Source organism: Condylura cristata, unplaced genomic scaffold, assembly GCF_000260355.1.
Source record: "Condylura cristata isolate star-nosed mole 26May11 unplaced genomic scaffold, ConCri1.0 scaffold00024, whole genome shotgun sequence".
NCBI lineage: Eukaryota > Metazoa > Chordata > Mammalia > Eulipotyphla > Talpidae > Condylura > Condylura cristata.
The window spans coordinates 25445675-25462748 of record NW_004567125.1 but is presented as its reverse complement, the minus strand read 5'-3'; the positions used below and the strand labels follow the sequence as shown (position 1 = coordinate 25462748).

At 41.3% G+C, this 17074-nt stretch overlaps 1 protein-coding gene across 1 annotated transcript in view; it reads right to left on the bottom strand.

The window, feature by feature from the left end:
• LAMC1 (laminin, gamma 1 (formerly LAMB2)) overlaps nucleotides 1-17074 on the bottom strand; it is a gene marked incomplete at its 5' end in the record, with an annotated part of 119916 nt that overhangs the window by 27252 nt on the left and 75590 nt on the right. The window contains 7 exons of the mRNA XM_004688551.2: nucleotides 210-346; nucleotides 429-527; nucleotides 897-1014; nucleotides 1855-2043; nucleotides 4466-4632; nucleotides 6896-7026; nucleotides 10420-10724. Of these exons, the coding sequence (XP_004688608.2) occupies nucleotides 210-346; nucleotides 429-527; nucleotides 897-1014; nucleotides 1855-2043; nucleotides 4466-4632; nucleotides 6896-7026; nucleotides 10420-10724 (1146 nt within the window). The remainder of the gene's footprint in view (nucleotides 1-209; nucleotides 347-428; nucleotides 528-896; nucleotides 1015-1854; nucleotides 2044-4465; nucleotides 4633-6895; nucleotides 7027-10419; nucleotides 10725-17074) is intronic.

Genomic DNA, 17074 nt, shown 5'->3' with positions numbered 1-17074 from the left:
GATCTGCCTGTTCTGCTCCCCATTCTATCTCTGGTGAGTCCTCTCACCATCCCTGCACCTCTGGCCTGTATCCCAGTTCTGTCTGCATAAATACATCTTAAAAATATAAAAAATGAAGAATTACTACAATTAAAAAAAAAGCCCTCAAAGAGTTACTAACTTAAAAATCTCTCAAAATTATAGGAGATGGAAGGAAAGGTCAAAATTACCAATATGAAAGTTAGAGGTTATAGAATAAACACTGTAGCCCACAGCATTTGTACAGACAGAGGAATGCCCAAAGCAGAAGCAGGGTGTGCAGCCCCTCGGGTTTGATGGTTCCAGATTAAAAAATCCAGGTTTGCATCTGAAAAAGGTGAAGTTACAATCAGTCAAGTACTTAAAATGTGACAGGAAAAATACAGAATAGCTGGAGAAAGATGAGTTACCTCTCACAATTGAAGCCTTCCACATTGTCTTTGCAAACACATCTTCCTGTTTCAACATTACATTCATCGGTGCTGCCAGAAGGATCACAGGCGCAAGGTCTAACAAATGGAAAATGGGTAAAACAATGAGAGGAAAGGTAGGAAGGAAAAGAAACTGAACTCAAAGTCATCCATTGGTTTTACATGTTAATAGACTGGTTTTTTTAGAGAAGTAAGAACAAATGTGAATCCTAAAGTCATTTTTATATCAGGATTCAGTTTCAATCAAGGTTACTCACTGCATTTAGATATGAAAAACTCAATCTATGTACAAACCAATTCTAGGTCATCATTATGATCAGTTGAACGTTGTTAACAATTACCATGGGGAAAATGTTTCTCTTGCTGTAGATAAGTCACAAATCACTGCTGTTATGAATCAACTACTTTAGATTCTGCCCCCTTTGCTACGCTTTGGAACAGTCTTACCTGCATCCTGCCTCAGTGAGTGAATGGTACCCAGGCTGGCAGCGGTCACACTTGTCACCCATCACTCCTGGCTTACAGCTGCACCTGCCATAGCTGTCACACTGTGTGCTGAGAGAACCTGAAATTTAGAAAGCTTGTCAATCACCAGAGGGACATAAAATTAATGTGTCAAAGAAAGAAGACTGATAACTAAAAACAGCAGCTGAAAACAACATGCAATCTCTAGCTGGCTACAGAGAATAAGGACTGGGTTTTAATTAGAACTCCTCCTTTCAAGCCAGGATAACAAAACTTTATAGATGTACACCTGAAGATGAATCAAAAGTAGCTAAAGTCCATTAGTTATGATATGCAGGATTCATCAAGTTGAAAACACTAGCAAATCACTCTGTGCCAAATGATTAACTGCATCCCAGACCAGTCACTTCTCTGGGGTCAAGCATAACCCCAATAAGCCCCAGGTTGAGAATTCAAGGCATCAACAATAAAAACAAAAGGTCAAACTCTTGAACAAAGACCAAGGGGGCTCCACATCTCTGAATACACATCAACATGCTAAAAAAAGCTCAGCTCGCTAAGGAGCTCAGACTAAATAAAATCATTAACAAGGAAGACCTCACGAAGCAGCTAACCTTCTACAGTCAAAGTTCAAATGATCTTTGTGATTTTGTTGCTAATTATTTACAAACCATTACTCAGGCCAACCCCATGTTTGTATACACACCAGAAAATCTTCTGAAAGTTCAACTCGATTAAAGAGAGTGGAGGCGGGGGGAGGGGGGGGGTGTGTTCAGGCACAGATGCAAGCAGGCTGTGTTAAATAATGTACACATTTCTGCACTTAAAACCATGCCAGTGCCTCGAATCTGCACCCAAAGTTTTATCTTCTGAGAGCACAGGCAAGACTTATTTTGTTTTTCAACTCATCAGGCTGCACCAGAGTCTGTCTGTCACTCACCCACAGGACTGCAGTGGCACGGAGAGCAGGCTTCATGACTTCCAAGGCGGAAGAAATTCTCCCGGCACCTCTCACACTTGGCACCGTCCGTGTTACCCTGACAGTTGGTGCAGTGGCCTCCGTGGCCAGTGGAGCGATACAGCTCAGGGTCAAAATAGCATTCCTGTGATCGCCCACTGCAGTCGCACGCTGTCAGTGCAAACACAGCACACGAGTTAAGTCAGATCCATGATCCTTGATGAAGGCATTTTTTAAAAGACTCAAAACCAAACTTCATCTCCCAGATAACTGTGCCAGCTGGTGGAAAAAGAATAACCACTACATGCACTGTTCATTAGAAAAATAAAATAAAAACTAAAACAAGTCCAGTCTGTAAGCTGGAGAAAAGGTTATATATATAGTCAGGTTATCAGTATAGGAAGAAATATTCATCCTTACCAAAACTAGACATAAACCACAAAGAAGTCCTGCATTTAGAAGAGAATTTTCCATTGAATGCTCATCTGTAAGTAATTTTTCTCTTTCATTCTATAAACAAACCTAAGAACAAGGTGATAATTTACTCACAGGCTTCAATTTATCTTAACTTTTTAAGCTTGAGATGATTTAAAGACACTAGGCGCTAACTTTCAAAGTGCCAGATTACTTGTATATCCAGCCGGGAGTAAGGTGATTGACAAGGTTTTAAAATTAGTGTCTCTGCAGATAGAAGTGGAATTGAAAGGAAATCTAGGTATACTAGCTACACCCACTCACTAGGAACTCCCAAGTCCACTGGTCATGTCAAGTAACTATATTCCCTGCACAGCACAGCCATGCTGTAAGACAAAGATCTGTGGTCACAGAAATTCTTCATTTAGTAAGATGATTTTTCTCAGAATTATTAGTTCTGCCTAAACTATAGTCAAGACTGAGGACAAAATAAAAGCTTTATTTAATTTCAGAGAGAGTAAGTTTTTGTTTAAAAAAAAGTAATAAAAATTTTAATAAAAATTAAAAAATATTTAAAAAATACATAGTGTTTGCATTTTCTCTCCTTTCCTTTACAATCAGTTTTTGTATGGTATTATGTTTGACAACTTCTTAGAAACTTGAATCACTAGCATCAAAAATTATTGTGTTGAGTAACTTATAGCTTGCTTCATTCATTTCCCTTCTTCATTGGTTCTTCCTTGATTATCCCTCAATCTACCCAGCCCATTCCACGTAAGCATCTGGGAATCTGAAACTAAAAGGTGGGACAATTTGTGTCTGTGCTGTTCTAACCCATAGCTCCCCATCATCAGCTGAATGAGAGAAGGCTTTTTCTCTTTCCTAACCTTAGAATCATGACAATGTTACCATAGTATTGTCCAACTTTTAGAAATCTCACTCTTTGAAGGGATCCCAGAACTGAATGGACCAAGGAGAAAAGCAAAGTGACTTAGCTTCTCAAGAAAGTTCTCTAGCTACAGTATTCGGTTTACTTGGTAAGCTGGCAATAAGTTTTCCTCATGTTCCTGAAAAGACTCAAAATATGACATCAACTCTGACTACTTTTCAAGCCTGTGTACATGATTATATGTCACATTTTAAGGGTGATTCATTATTTCCTTTACCAGTCTTTAACTGCAACATTAAACATTGAACATTACAATATTTAATTGAGCAAAAAATTAAAAGATGCTCAAGCAAGTGTTTACTATATGGGACTGATTTATCCACAAATCCCAGATTTGCCGAGGGAAAGAAAACATGAACAAAAAAATGTATCCTAAACAGCTACAGGCATAAGTCAAGATATCAAGTCCTTTCTCAAATCTGCCAATGAGCCCTAGAGGTTCAGACTGTCTTTTTTCTTATTCCCTTTATTAAGAGTATATGAAGGAATAATTTTATGAACATAAGAACATTATTTCTGCTTAAAAAGTTTCTTATTTAAGTCCTTGGTAAGTCTTTGGATTTCTTGGTTTCTTTCTAAGATTTTTCCCTCTGTCTGTTCAGAGAAGAGATAAACAATGTGTTTCTCTTTTGTGCTTTATCCTTTTCTAGGAATTCCAATGTACTTCTTTTCCCAAAGGTATCCACCCTCTTTGTATGAGTTCACTGGAAAATTCTTTCTTCTATCTCCCTATCATCTTCAATGAGATAAAGGAAAAATATTTTTGGGAAATAATCTTTTGAATGATAGTCTCAACCTAGACCTTAAAGTCTAGAATCTAATACATGCTAATCAATGACCAAGTATGCTGTAGTAAATGAGCATTAGAAGGAAGAAAAGTATTTCATAGGGCAACAAAAAAAAAGACTAAGAAGCCCTACATTAGAGTAGACTATTCTAATGCAGTATTTGGATCTAAGTTCAATGCAAACCTTGAAGACGCTGCTCTCACTCTGAGAACTGTGTAAATTAAGCAACACAAAAGGAGCAAATATGTGCACAATTTATATTTACAGTCAACTGCCCTCATCTAGGATTGTCCTCTGACACAGGGTTTACTTTCTCAAATGATGTCAGAGGGACTGCCCTTTAGAGTTTCTTTTCAAGGTGGAATTAAGGAAGCCACCCAATCCTTCTTCCACGTTTGTCAGTCCTGGAGACAAATAATCAGTCAATGCCAAGGGCACTCACGCTGGCATTCGCTGGCGCTCTCTGCCGTTGCTCTCCTCCACGGCCGGTCATTGAAGAAAGGAAGACACTTCTCACAGTCTACCCCGTAAGTATTGTGTTTGCAGTTACACGCCAGCTTGCCATATTCATTCTTCACACACTCACTTGCGTGCCCATTACATTTACATCTGAGGAGAGAAGAGACACTCAAGACTGAAACAGCTATAAAGTCCTAGAAATTAGTTTCTTTCCACTGTCACAGAAAGATGATGCACCAGGACAACTTCAAATGCTCTCACAATATCTTTCAATTTTATCATTCAGAACTGTGAACTGAGGAGCTCAACAAAATTAAGTAATGGTTGTTTGCATTTTCAGGTATGAGGACAAATGAAACAAGCAAAAAACCAGAAAGGTCGCTTTATTTAACAAGGGATGAGGTATAAACCAGACATCCCTAACAAGTTCTGAAGACATCTGAGGAATCATTGCAGTTAAATGTGCGTGAAGAGGTGGCCAAGTGTCGTGGTTACAGGGAGCATGGACTCGGAAGCCAGTGCCTGGCCGAAAGCCTGCTCTATCTTCAATCAATGTAATGGAAACCTCTGTGCCTCACCTCTGTGAGACAGGGGGATGATCACTGCTACGTCACCAGGTCATCAGGAGAGCTCTGTCATGAGCCAAGGACTGTGTGAGCACATCAGTCAATAATGATGTCAGCAATATTCTGCCATAATGAGTGATTTGAAGGTTCCCTAATCTGAAAATTTAAGACCCTCGAGACACCTCGCCACCATATTGATCTCTAGTACTGATAGACTTTCAGACTGTTTGAGCCTCGAGGCTCCCCTAGATGCAAGTACAATCATAAACTAAGGCTCATGGAAATCTCATGAACATGAACATGTACTCTTGGGTGCTGATGTATCCCTCACCTGCTTTCTTAAACACAGCCACCAGTTCTCTTAATAAGATACTTGAGAACTTCTGAAGCACCTACATTGTTCCAGAGTGAATCTCGAATTGCTGTCTCCTACTCGCATCTTTCTCCCAAACTCCTGTCCTTGACTGCTACATACCATCACAATTTTGCCTGTCTAAAAATAAACTCACCATGTCCTCGAATTAATTCGACTTCTTAACTTACTTTGTTAATGGACTATCGTTCTCCTGATCACCAAACCTTAAAATTACCTTTGTAGAAACCCTGATAATTCTTTCTTGATAGTAAAAAGCATCCACATGTTCCTTTCCACCCTGTCATCAGATATTTGTTGCTAATACCTGGAGCACATGTGTAGTAACAGGAATATAAATACTACTGCTTGTACTCTATGCTCACCATGCCTGCATACTGATATTTCCAACCCGCTGTTTTGATTTCACAGATCTACTCCAAAAATTCTGCATCATCTCATTGGTTATAGTTTCTATCAGTCTTCACCAAGCACTCCCATCCCAGGGACACTGCTGTTGGAATTTCAAGACTAAAACAGAGGCATTAAGTCCAAGGCTCTTGACCTGCTAACTAAAATCTCTGACCTCATTTTCCTGGGGTCACATGGGTTTACACACTCCCAACTCTAAGCCCTTGCTCAAGACATGCCTATCTGGCATCCAGCCCAGGTATCCTCCTTGCTTATCAAAAGCCTACCCATTCTTTAAAAGCTGGATTAGATTCCATTTGCTTCTCCAGCCTGACAGTTCTTCTGTGACATATGACATCTTTTCTTGTTGCTTGACCTTATAATTTAAACAAGTGGTAGCATTAACATTTAATTTTGCACATCTTCATTTATAGCTAGCCCTGTTCGTGCCTAAGACCCTAGAAGGTCAATTCATCCTTGGGAGGAAAAGGTCAATCTTACACCTCTTCAGAGCCTTCTGAACAGTGCCTATCACGGAGCTTGCCCTCAGGTACTCAATAAAAAAGTCACTAAGAGGGCCCTCCCTGGTGGCGCAGTGGGTTAAAGCACAGCACTAAGAAGCTTAAGCCACTTCCGCATGAGTTCGATCACCGCCTGCCCGGGAGGTGACCACATGGCCAGAGGCAGACCTCTCCTGACTCGCCCGCTGCTCCCCTCAGCAGTGTAGTTTGTAGATATGCCTGTTCTGCTCCCCCACTCTGTCTCTGAGCCTCTGGCTTGTACCCCAGTTCTGTGTGCACAAATAAAGAAATCTTAAAAAAAAAAAAAGTCACTAAGAGTGCTGATTGTATATGACTCAAGAAAATCCAATTATTTTGTTTCTAGGACAGTGAGGTCTCTGACAAGAAAGATATCTGAGGTTGGTTCCCATCTTCCCAGCCAAACATCACTCACAAAGCACTGCTGTAGGGTTGCTGGTAAAGAACAGTCTAAAACATCATGAAGATATTTATTAGCAAGTTGCCACATTCACTCCTAAACCAAAGCTCAGTGGCTTCCCAGGAAGATTTGATCATTTACTTACCTACCACCCACAGCAAAATCAGAGATTGCATAATAATAGGACTTGAGGACCTTCGGGTCATTAAATACTTCGTCTCCAAAGGTGTTTAAGCGATTAAGAGTGACCCTGATGTCAGTGGCAGTTACCCATTCCTGTCAGAAAACAAAACAGACCCAGAAAAGGCAGATAAAGAGCCTGGAAAAGCAATACGTAAGTGTGACAAAAATCTTCTAAATTCATAATGTGTCAGTTAACTTTTGTGCTCTTCTAGGGATCAACCCTATTCTAATACTCAGTAACTCCATTAATTTCTCTTTCTTCTTGATTTATTTCTGCTTTGAGCAAAGCAGTTATTTTACTGTCTGAGTCCCCCCAAAGCAGGATTACTACTTTCTTCACACAGATGTTGAGCAGCTCAGAGTTAATACACTTTCAATACCAAGTGTGCTTAGGTACACTGGCCACTGCCTCTTCCTGCCCATTTGGTACCACCTGTCTTCTTCCCTCATATCATGTCATTACTGACAGATCCATGAGACACCTCCAAGTACAAAATCAACATAAATCCTTTCTGTGCCAACCAGTGCGGTCTTTGTTTTGACCCTTCCCACATATATCACTTCTCTAAAACCCTCCCATGGCTGTTCTATCTAAAACTGACTCCTCCTCACCAGACTCCCTACACACTGTTATCTGTTTCCATACTCCATGCCTACAGAGTGTAAGTCACATGAGGGCAGGAATATTTGTTTTTGTTCACTACAGCTTCCCTAGTGTTTAGCATAGATACTCAAATAAAATATGCTGAATGAATATGAATAAGACTCAAGTGATGGAACTGGTAGGTAAGCCATAATGACAGAGGACAAAAATGAAGGCTTTACAGCTTTTCCCCACATTTTATGAGACCTAAGTCCTTTTAATAAATGTCCTTTCAATGAGCTAATTTGGATCAGGTCTATACTACTGTAGTAGATTATCATCATAATGACTCTAATGCAGCCCGTTCTCTGTGCCCATGCCCCATGCAGTCCCTTCCATGCTGACTTTAGGCTGGGCAAGCGGTTTGCTTCAGTCAGGAGAACATCAGCACACATGTCCCAAGTAAAGCTATCAGAAGCACTTGCATGCCAGCATTTACCCTCTTGTAATACTTCGAGCATCCCTTGAAAAAGACTGATCTAGCCTCCCTGAGAAGGTAAGATCAAGTGAGAGGGAAATCCAGCACCTTGCCGGTGAGTAAGCCCCAGGTCCACACAAATCACTAAAGATAATAATGCACAATTACGTAACAACATCAAGACACCACGCCCACTTGGGTCCTCTCTTGGGACAGAATTACCCATGGCAACAGAACAGGCAAGCACAGAGCTACTGGAATCCTTGTGTTCAGGAGGCTCTGTGTGAAAATGGGAGGTTCACCCTGATCAAGAGCCACTGTGAGAACCCTGCCAAACACCTGGCACACAGAACAACACGGAGTTAATCTCTGCCAGGCCTCCAAGTGGAATTAGAAAGGAGAAGAGAGGATGATTTCACTGTATCCAAACTTGGAATGCCAATAACAACACCCACTCATGACCACAATGTTAGGAATCTTTCAGTCTGTAATGTAAATAGCTAAACATATCTCTGTGTTTAATGCTTATTATATCTTCTCCAGGCTTCATCTTTATCACAGCTCTCCTTGAAGTAAAGCTTCTCAAGGGAGGATTCTAAGCCATTCCTTTCATAATGGGCACCTGAAAAAGAACAGACTCTGGACTTCCAGGGTTTGAATGCCAATTCTGCCACTAACAACTGTGTGATTCAAGGCAAGTTATGTTATCTTTTCTGAGCTGCTGAGCCCTCATCTGCAAAAGGGAGATAATACAAATACTTACTTGAGTTAATCTATCAAATGTATCTGAAGGGTTTAGAACAACATTTGTCATATTAATTAAGACCCATTATAAAAAGAGTGAAAGTAAGTATTTATTTATAGCAAAGTCAATAAATCCTCAGTAATATTCATACAAAGTGGAACTAGGTGGGCTCTCCTCTGCCCATCCGGGAGACCACAGCTTCTGGAGGGAGCCAGTCACCTCTTTCCTCATTGTCAGACCAGCTGAAAGTCCTATTACTGTCAGCTGTCAGACCAGCTGAAAGTTAAACCTCCTTTGCAACTGCAAAGCAAAACTAGAGCTCTGATAGCCAGAGACACCTAATTAGTGCTTTTGCAAATGATGAAAACTGGCCAAATCTATTACAGATGTCCACAGCATTTTAACCACATACAGTCTCGTGAGCTCTTATAGCATAAAGGGCAGCAACTGTTAGAATTCCTCCAGTGGGGAACTGCTCAAGACAAGCCCACAAAGAACACAGTTAGCAAAGATGCCAGAAAACCACAGACAAAACATTACCTCACTGCTTTTTCATACTGACTATACTACTGACTTTCCAGTAAGATAGTCTGTGGGAAGAAACAAAGTGAGCAAATGCGCACTAGCTGATCAACTTTCACTTCTCCCCATCATTCAATTTTCTGCTTTTTTGTCTATCAAAGTCAGGTATTCTTTCTGCTGTTTAATTTGAACACATTTATTGTTGTTGCAAGAAATACTTTTCTCAACACTTTTCTCAAAGGCCTCTGCAAACATTCAATGTTCAATATAAAGACCAGGGAAACGGGATACCCTGTTTAGAAATCACAACAGCTCTACATAGGACATACACAGTATTTGCAAACCCATATCCAGTATTCTTTGTCTCAAAACAGGCTGTGCCTGTTTATATGTTAAGCTCAGTCATGTGCCAGAAACATCTCCAGTTCTACATTGATGTGCTGAGCATGGTATGGGGCTTATCAGTCTCTCCACAATCAAAGAACCAGGACATAAGAAAAGTTCCAGAAAACTACACAATATGTAAAAGATTCCTTTTTTGTTTTGTTTTAAGGAATATGCACACAGAATCTGAGAAAAAAGAAATCCTTAATTCTATTTTAAAATAGGGAACATTTCCATCACGTGTCAGCATCATGCCAGGGGTACCCACATTTATACCCTGTCACAAACGCCAGCATAGTTAGGCACATTTTCACAGTGCCCAGTAATAGTGTCAGACAAATCAGTCGAAATGTCCTTGTATCACAATGAAGAAAGGTGGGATCTTAAATAACTTGTTTTGATTATCCACCCTTGCTGCAGTTAAAAAATATTTTCATTTTGTCAAATCAAAGAGGAGGTGCAAGAATGCAAGAAAACTGGGGAAATTAGTACAAATACCCTCCTCAAATGTTCCCACCTTAGGTAATAGGTACTAAAGTTATCAATTTGTTAAAAAAATAAGCAAAGTTTACATCTCAGGGGTTGGGATGTTTGCAGGGGTATATTAAAAAGAAAACAAATGTCATCTGAGCAGTAAGAACAAATCACTAACAGTAAGAGAAGCAGAATATAATCTGGCTGTTGGTCTTGCTGGAGAAAACCTGGCCCTGCCCTCGTCCCAGAAGTATCTCTGGAAAGACCACCTGGCTCCAAAGTCAACCTCTGGACGCCTACCTGCAGGACGGGGCTGTTGTCAAAGTTGTAGGCACTGGGCCTTCCTTCCAGAGTGGAGAAGGCCACGTTGCCCCCCGTCAGTGGGGAAATGTCACTGAACTCATCTGTGCACAAGGCCTGCTGCTCATCCCCTCCGGTCCGGATGAAGCCGCGGTTGGCCTTGAAGTAGGTGTTCTCACAGGAGCCGCTGTAGTACTGGTATGGGATCCAGGGCCCATCCTCCCGGGTGCGCTTGTAAATGGCAAAGCTCTCGGGGCGGCTGGTATGGAACTTGAGGCGCACGTAGGTGATGTCAAATGCTTTGCCTGTGGGACAGACACATCCGAGATCATAGGTCATGTGCAGGAAGCAAAGAAGTCCCTGTTATTCTCAACTTGTGCTAGGACTTAACCAAGATCATATGAACCCCTGTGCCTACTAAACTCACAAGAACCTAGGAGGCACGGCACACTGGCTGGTCCCACAGACTATCCTAAGCCTGGAACACTGCAGTTTCCCACAAAATGAGAAGTTAGTGGGTTCCTAAGTTGGCTCCTAAAAGCCTATTCACAATGAGCATCACTAAAATTTACTATGAAAAATGATAGCATGCATTACTACTGTACTTATCCTGCTAAATAATATTTTAAAAATCTATTTGTTTGTAATGTTAGTGTTTCAGCAAAAGTTTCATTTTAAAAGAAAAAACGTTTGCTAACTTTCTAAACAGTCTCTGGGCTTCTCCATGACTTTCCAAAACTTATTTTTCATTGAGTGTGATGTTACTTCTTTATGCAGGCAAAATGTGACCAGCTCTATTCTTGGACTTCCCAAACAGGTTAGAAAGAGAAATTTTAGAAAGGGAGAAGAGGGTTGACAAGGAGACAGGAAGAAGAGGAGGAAAGAAGAAAAAAATCCCCCAAAAGTTGAGCAAAGAATTAGAAGAAATGAGGAGAAAATGGTTAAATAAGTTGGATGTGAATATTCAAAAGAATTACATGTGGGATGTGAAATCTAAGCAGGGAAGGGCAGCAAAGGAAAGAGCAGGGTGCTGTCACCCTCTGAGAAGAATCATGGGTGAGATACAGCGTGGTCCGATGGCTGTGACACCTTGGCGGCCGGTCAGGGCCCTCGGCAGGTCAGAGTAAAGTAACAATATCTATGCATTGCTAACTATGCTATACCACAGATCACAGTTTGGTTGCCAAGGATTTGTGGAGCATAATCACATGCTCAAGTCCCCAAAATACACTCTGTTAAGATATGTCCAAACATAGGGGATCCTTGCCTTCAAGGAGCTTAGTCATCTCTTCCCGAGTGAGTTGACATCACAATAGCCTTTTGAATCCTCTGCCACAGAGATCACAGCAGGCATCCCTGCACTCTCAGAAGAGTTGGGGAGAGGTTGATGCCACTCATTCATCTCCTTGTCCCCACCCATGCCTGGGGTGGTGAGTGGCTCCCCCACCTGAGCCCCATCTCCTCATACCACTCCTCAGCACCAGGCAGCGCCCCGAGGATGGAGGCTGTCCTCTAACAGATCCAGAGCTCAGGGGATGAGCTCAACTGGCGTACAAGAGGTTGCAGGGAGCAGAAGAAGCATGATCCATATCCTGGATCATTTAAGTGTTCTGGCTCTGTTTTCAATCTAGTTTTATCTACAGTAAACTGAGTATGATGAAACATGATTCTGCTCTCAATTGGCTCATATCTTCAAAGAGAGGTACAATAAACTGTCTCCTCACACACATGTAACATACTCATATATGTTATCCTGAATACCTGTATGTCTTCAATTACTAGCAGTATGATTTCTGTTTTGCATTTCACCTAATAACGATGGTGGTAATTCCTAAGCCCACCTTAAAGAGCATTTGGAAGGCCAAATGGAGATTTTACACATACCTAACTAATTGTAAAACTATACAAATGTAAGAGTAAATAGGGTTGCTAAATAGGTTTTAGAGGCAAGTTCCTGAACTAGGAATCTGAATACATTCATATGTAAGGGCCTGAATATACCAGACACACCTGGTACAATCGCCAAAGGATATTATACAATTCTGGATCTCCTCTGTAGGATGCAATACAACATTTTCCCTAGATACAGGTCATGCAAGTGTAATTTACAACCCTTCTGTTAAAAGAATGCAAATTTTTAAAAAATGCAAATTTAACTTGTATCTCTGCTGTGTCAACAATGTCAGGGCATCATCTCTGAATGAAGGTGAGGTTATAATCAGCATCTGTGGCATTCCAGAGACTACCTAAAAGACATTCCAGAACAGTAAAACAATTTATATAGTCTTATTCAGGAGTAGATGGTTTGGGATGTTCAAAGGCTTACTTACTGGTTTGTAGATAGAATACCTTTGTTTTTCTACTCTTGTCTACATTTCTGGCATCTCATTGTTCCTTAGCAACAATGAGATTAGAGTCTACTAGAGATTAGATCAAAGGGGAGAAGGTAAAATGGACCAGGCTATCCTGTACTGAAGACCATGATCTGCACTACAAAGGCACACTCTGAAGTGGGCACATGTGGAGGCCCTCCTAGAGGCCAGGATACCAGAACCAGGGGTGGATGAACATCCAGAAACCTCCTTTATTAGCATCAAACTTTGAAGCAGTTGATGCTGGGCCCCTGAGCTCCATTCCTCATTCTAATCTACAGTTGGAATCTACAAAGGAGACTCATACACTCCCCATGAGACAGCCACAGCACTGCTCTCAATTCAGAGTTGCAGGCCTCATGATTATAGATCACTGCAGTCCAGGGTGATGGGTGACAAGGCTTAATGTTTGGAAGCATGGAGGAAAGTCACCTAAGCCAGATTTGTGAAACTAAATGACATTTCCAAAAGGAAGTGACATTTACATCCAGGCCCCAAGAAACACAGAGGAATTAGCTAAGCAAACTAGGCTCAGTCATCCAGGCAGAGGAAACAGCATGTACGCTGTTCAGAGGACATAGAAGAGTACTGCTATAGGGTCAGAGTTGGAGGTACGGCTAGAACCTGGAGCTGGCAAAGAGCTAACTAGGAAGAAGAGCAGACCTGGACTAAGGTCATGTTAAAGAGCAACTATGATACACATGCAACTGAAAGCCTCAATCAGATCAGGAAATACTCATGGATTTTCAGAAAGGTCACTCTGGCCACTCTGGTATGGAGATGCACAGGTTGGCAGGGACATAACTAAAAGTAGTGAGAACAGTTAAGATGTGGCAGCCTGGCGAGATGACAGTGGCTGAACTAAGAATAAAGACACTTGCAATAGAGAGGTGAATGGACCCGAGGTGTAGGACGCCAACATAGAGAATAAATTGGTAGCTGATGTGGAGGAGGGGGGAGGGGACGATAAATGGGAGCCACTTTTCAACATCTTATCTTTTTTATCCTGTTACCAGTGTTTCATTGTCAAAACTTCTTTATCCAGTCCATAAGTTGGAAGGGTCCAAAATAACATTCAGTTTTTTAGTTTAAACACAAGCAAATGGATGGTGGTACAAAACAGGGAAGGTTCAGCAACTCCAGACACGGGCAGGTGGGGAGGGCAGGTTGGAGAGCTGAGTTCAACTTTGGATGTATTGTTTTGAGGTACTTGTGGGTTATTTGGACAAGAGGAAATGTCTAGAAGGGAGCTGGAAAAATAGTCTGCAGGCCACAGGGAGACATCTGCATTAGAGATACAGACGGGGATTCATTAGCACACAGAAGGAATGTGAAGATTTGGGTGTGGTTGAGACTAATGAGGCAAGTGTGTTGAGTGAAAAGAGAGCTGACTTTTGGGGTCACATTAGGAAACACTAGGATTAAAAGCACAGACAGAAAAGATGAGACAACAAAAGACTGGAAAGTCAGAGGAAAGAGGGCAAATAAAAGACTGCAAACATCACAGACATTTAAAGAGAGTTTTAAAGAGGGAACAACTGATGATGTTAAAATCTGCTGAGAGAGACCAGTAGGATAAAGACTAAGCAGTGTATATTGGCTTCAAGCCACTGAGAAGTCACTTGCACATGTAGTGAGAGCATTCCAGAGGGGAATGGTGTGGTTCACCATTGAGGATGAATGGCAGATAGGGAGTGGATGATACAGGGAGTGTAGCCAACCTGTTATATCTGGCTAAAGGGGAGGAAAGAGGAGAAGATGACAAATGGAAGGGAAGTAAAGTTAAGGGAAGATTTTTCCTTTCTTGGTCTTCTTGATGTAAGAGGGTGTAGTGCACACTGAGCTCAAGTAAGCAGAGAGGAAAAGATGGTAAGTACGCACTGGGAAACCAGTGTGGGATTTAGTGATGCTTAGTGGTCTGGCGCCACAGGCAAAGACGTGTCTCCTTGCATTTTATCTGGGTGCACGTGCAAGGCAAAGACATGTCTCCTTGCATTTTATCTGGGTGCACGTGCAAGGGACTTTGGAGGCTTAAGGGACAAAAGTTGAAAGAGTTTGAACTGAATGCCTTTTTTCTGTGCAGAGAAAATTAAGGTGTACCTGCTAAGTAGGGGGCAAAGAGGGTGGGGAACAGTTAAAAGTCTGTAGAAATGTGTTCAGAACCACTGTAGAGACCAGTGGAGAAACTGACTAAAGAAGGAGAAAGCTTGCTGGGCAGAAGCTGGTGTGAGGTGAGGCCTCTGAAGTGACTTCTTTGAAGAGATGTGATTTTCTACAGCAGCACTTAGCAATCCTCTATAGATGCAAGGGAAGGGTAACAGGAAGGGGCTGGGGGGTAAAGTTACTTCAAGGAATATGAACAGCAATCTGAAAGTAAATAAGGAGACAGAGACAGAAAACAGAGTGGAAGAGTCAAGGCTTGAGTTACAGGTACTATGTGAATTACCAGCAACCGTGGCTAAATCAAGAAGTGGAATGCCAAAGAGATCGTTTTTATTCCACTAAGCAGTTACAACTGAGACCTACCTCTGTCTCTCTCTCTCTCTCTCTTGCTCTCTGTACTTCTCCACAATTTTTTTGTTTTTTTAAATTATTTTAATATATTCATTCTATCATCCTTCATTTTTGTACAACGTATTTCTCTACTCTTACCTGTACATCCTACTCATTTCACAGTTGAGAAAATGAGATGATCTATTTTAACAGTTTTAAATATAAAATAGGACCCAATCTCCTGAATCCCTGTTCAATGATAGCTACAACTAGGGCTGCACTACATAAAAGCAGGCAGTATGAATTTAAGGGAAAGAGGTCAAGCCAAGCAATTAAGAAAATCAATAGTAAGAAGTCTGGAAAGCTTTCTATCAACTATATAACCAGAACATCTTCTAACCCTCACCTTGTTCAAGCACATGAAAACTAACCATGGTTATATACACCCTCGAGAAAATATTCAGCTTCTGATGTTTGACTGCCTTTCCCCTGTTCCCCATCACATTCTTTCCATAAACAAACAAACAAACAAAAAAAACCTCAGTGCAGATGTTTAGAATGAAGCACACAAAATTAACTAATACTTCCTGCTCCAAGTCTTACAGTTCATTGCTGGCTATCGAGATGAGAAGGGAAGGGGCTGCCTGAACAATGAGAGTCCAGCCTTTGTTCATGCAGGACCAAGCCAAGGAATTTTGCTTAAGCCTCCTACATGGTGAAGTATTTCTAATCTCTGACCGGGGAGAAACCCTTCCTGTCTTAGAATTGGATTCAAGTACTCACTGCTGGGGAACATAAATGCTTCTCTGTTATGCACAGATCAGAAGGATTCCATAAGGACCTTGTGAAATAGCCTCCTTTACAGTGAATTAATGAACAACAATGGCCATATAGAAATTTCTAGAACTTCAAAATGCCCTGCCATGGCCTGAATTAGACAAAGAAAACTAGTTCAATCTAAAGTACCAAATTAGGAGTCATTGATTGACTATTGTTCTTAAGAGCTAACTTGTTAGAAATGAGAAAAATGACAGTTTTCTTTGCAGAGAGCAAATATCCTAGAAGATAAGAAGACTCGACATTAAGAATGCAACACTTTTAATAGACTCACAGCACATAAAGTCAATCAGCGATGGTAGATGTTTAGGCTACTAAATAAGATTCTCCAAACAGTTAACACAAACAGTAGTTGCAGAAAGCAACTATTTGAAAATGTTTTCAATTTTGTTAGCATAATTGTTGGCTGAAGTAAGGGTTCCCAGGACAACGTGTCCAGCTGCACACCAGCTGTTATTGTTCCACCTCAGCAGACAGATTGCACAAATATGGCCTTGCCAATCAAGATGACCCAAGGCCAAGTTAATGCTGAATGTGGGATCCTCAAGTAGACACAGGCGGGTGGTCAGAACACAGGAGGAGGAAGAATGAACGTAAGGCACACGCAGAATGTGTTGAGGTGACCTCGGTACATGGAGTTGCTCCAGCTGCTTAGCTGCTAAGAAACTCGGTTCTAACTGCCCCCCATGGAAGGAAACTTATCTTCCAAGTAGATTTTCTTTTAAAAGATAAATTCATGCCATTGGAAACTGCATGGATGGAGCTGGAAGGACCATGCTCAGAAAAATAAGTCAGAAGGAAAAAGAAGGACTCTGGATGGTTTCACTTACAGGAGAAATATAGGGGAACTGAACAAACCAACAACAAAAAGACAAAACTTGCAAGTGACTAGAGATCTGAGGCATCTCACAGGGGAGGAGGAGGGAGGGGGTCAAAACAGGGGCGGGAAGAGC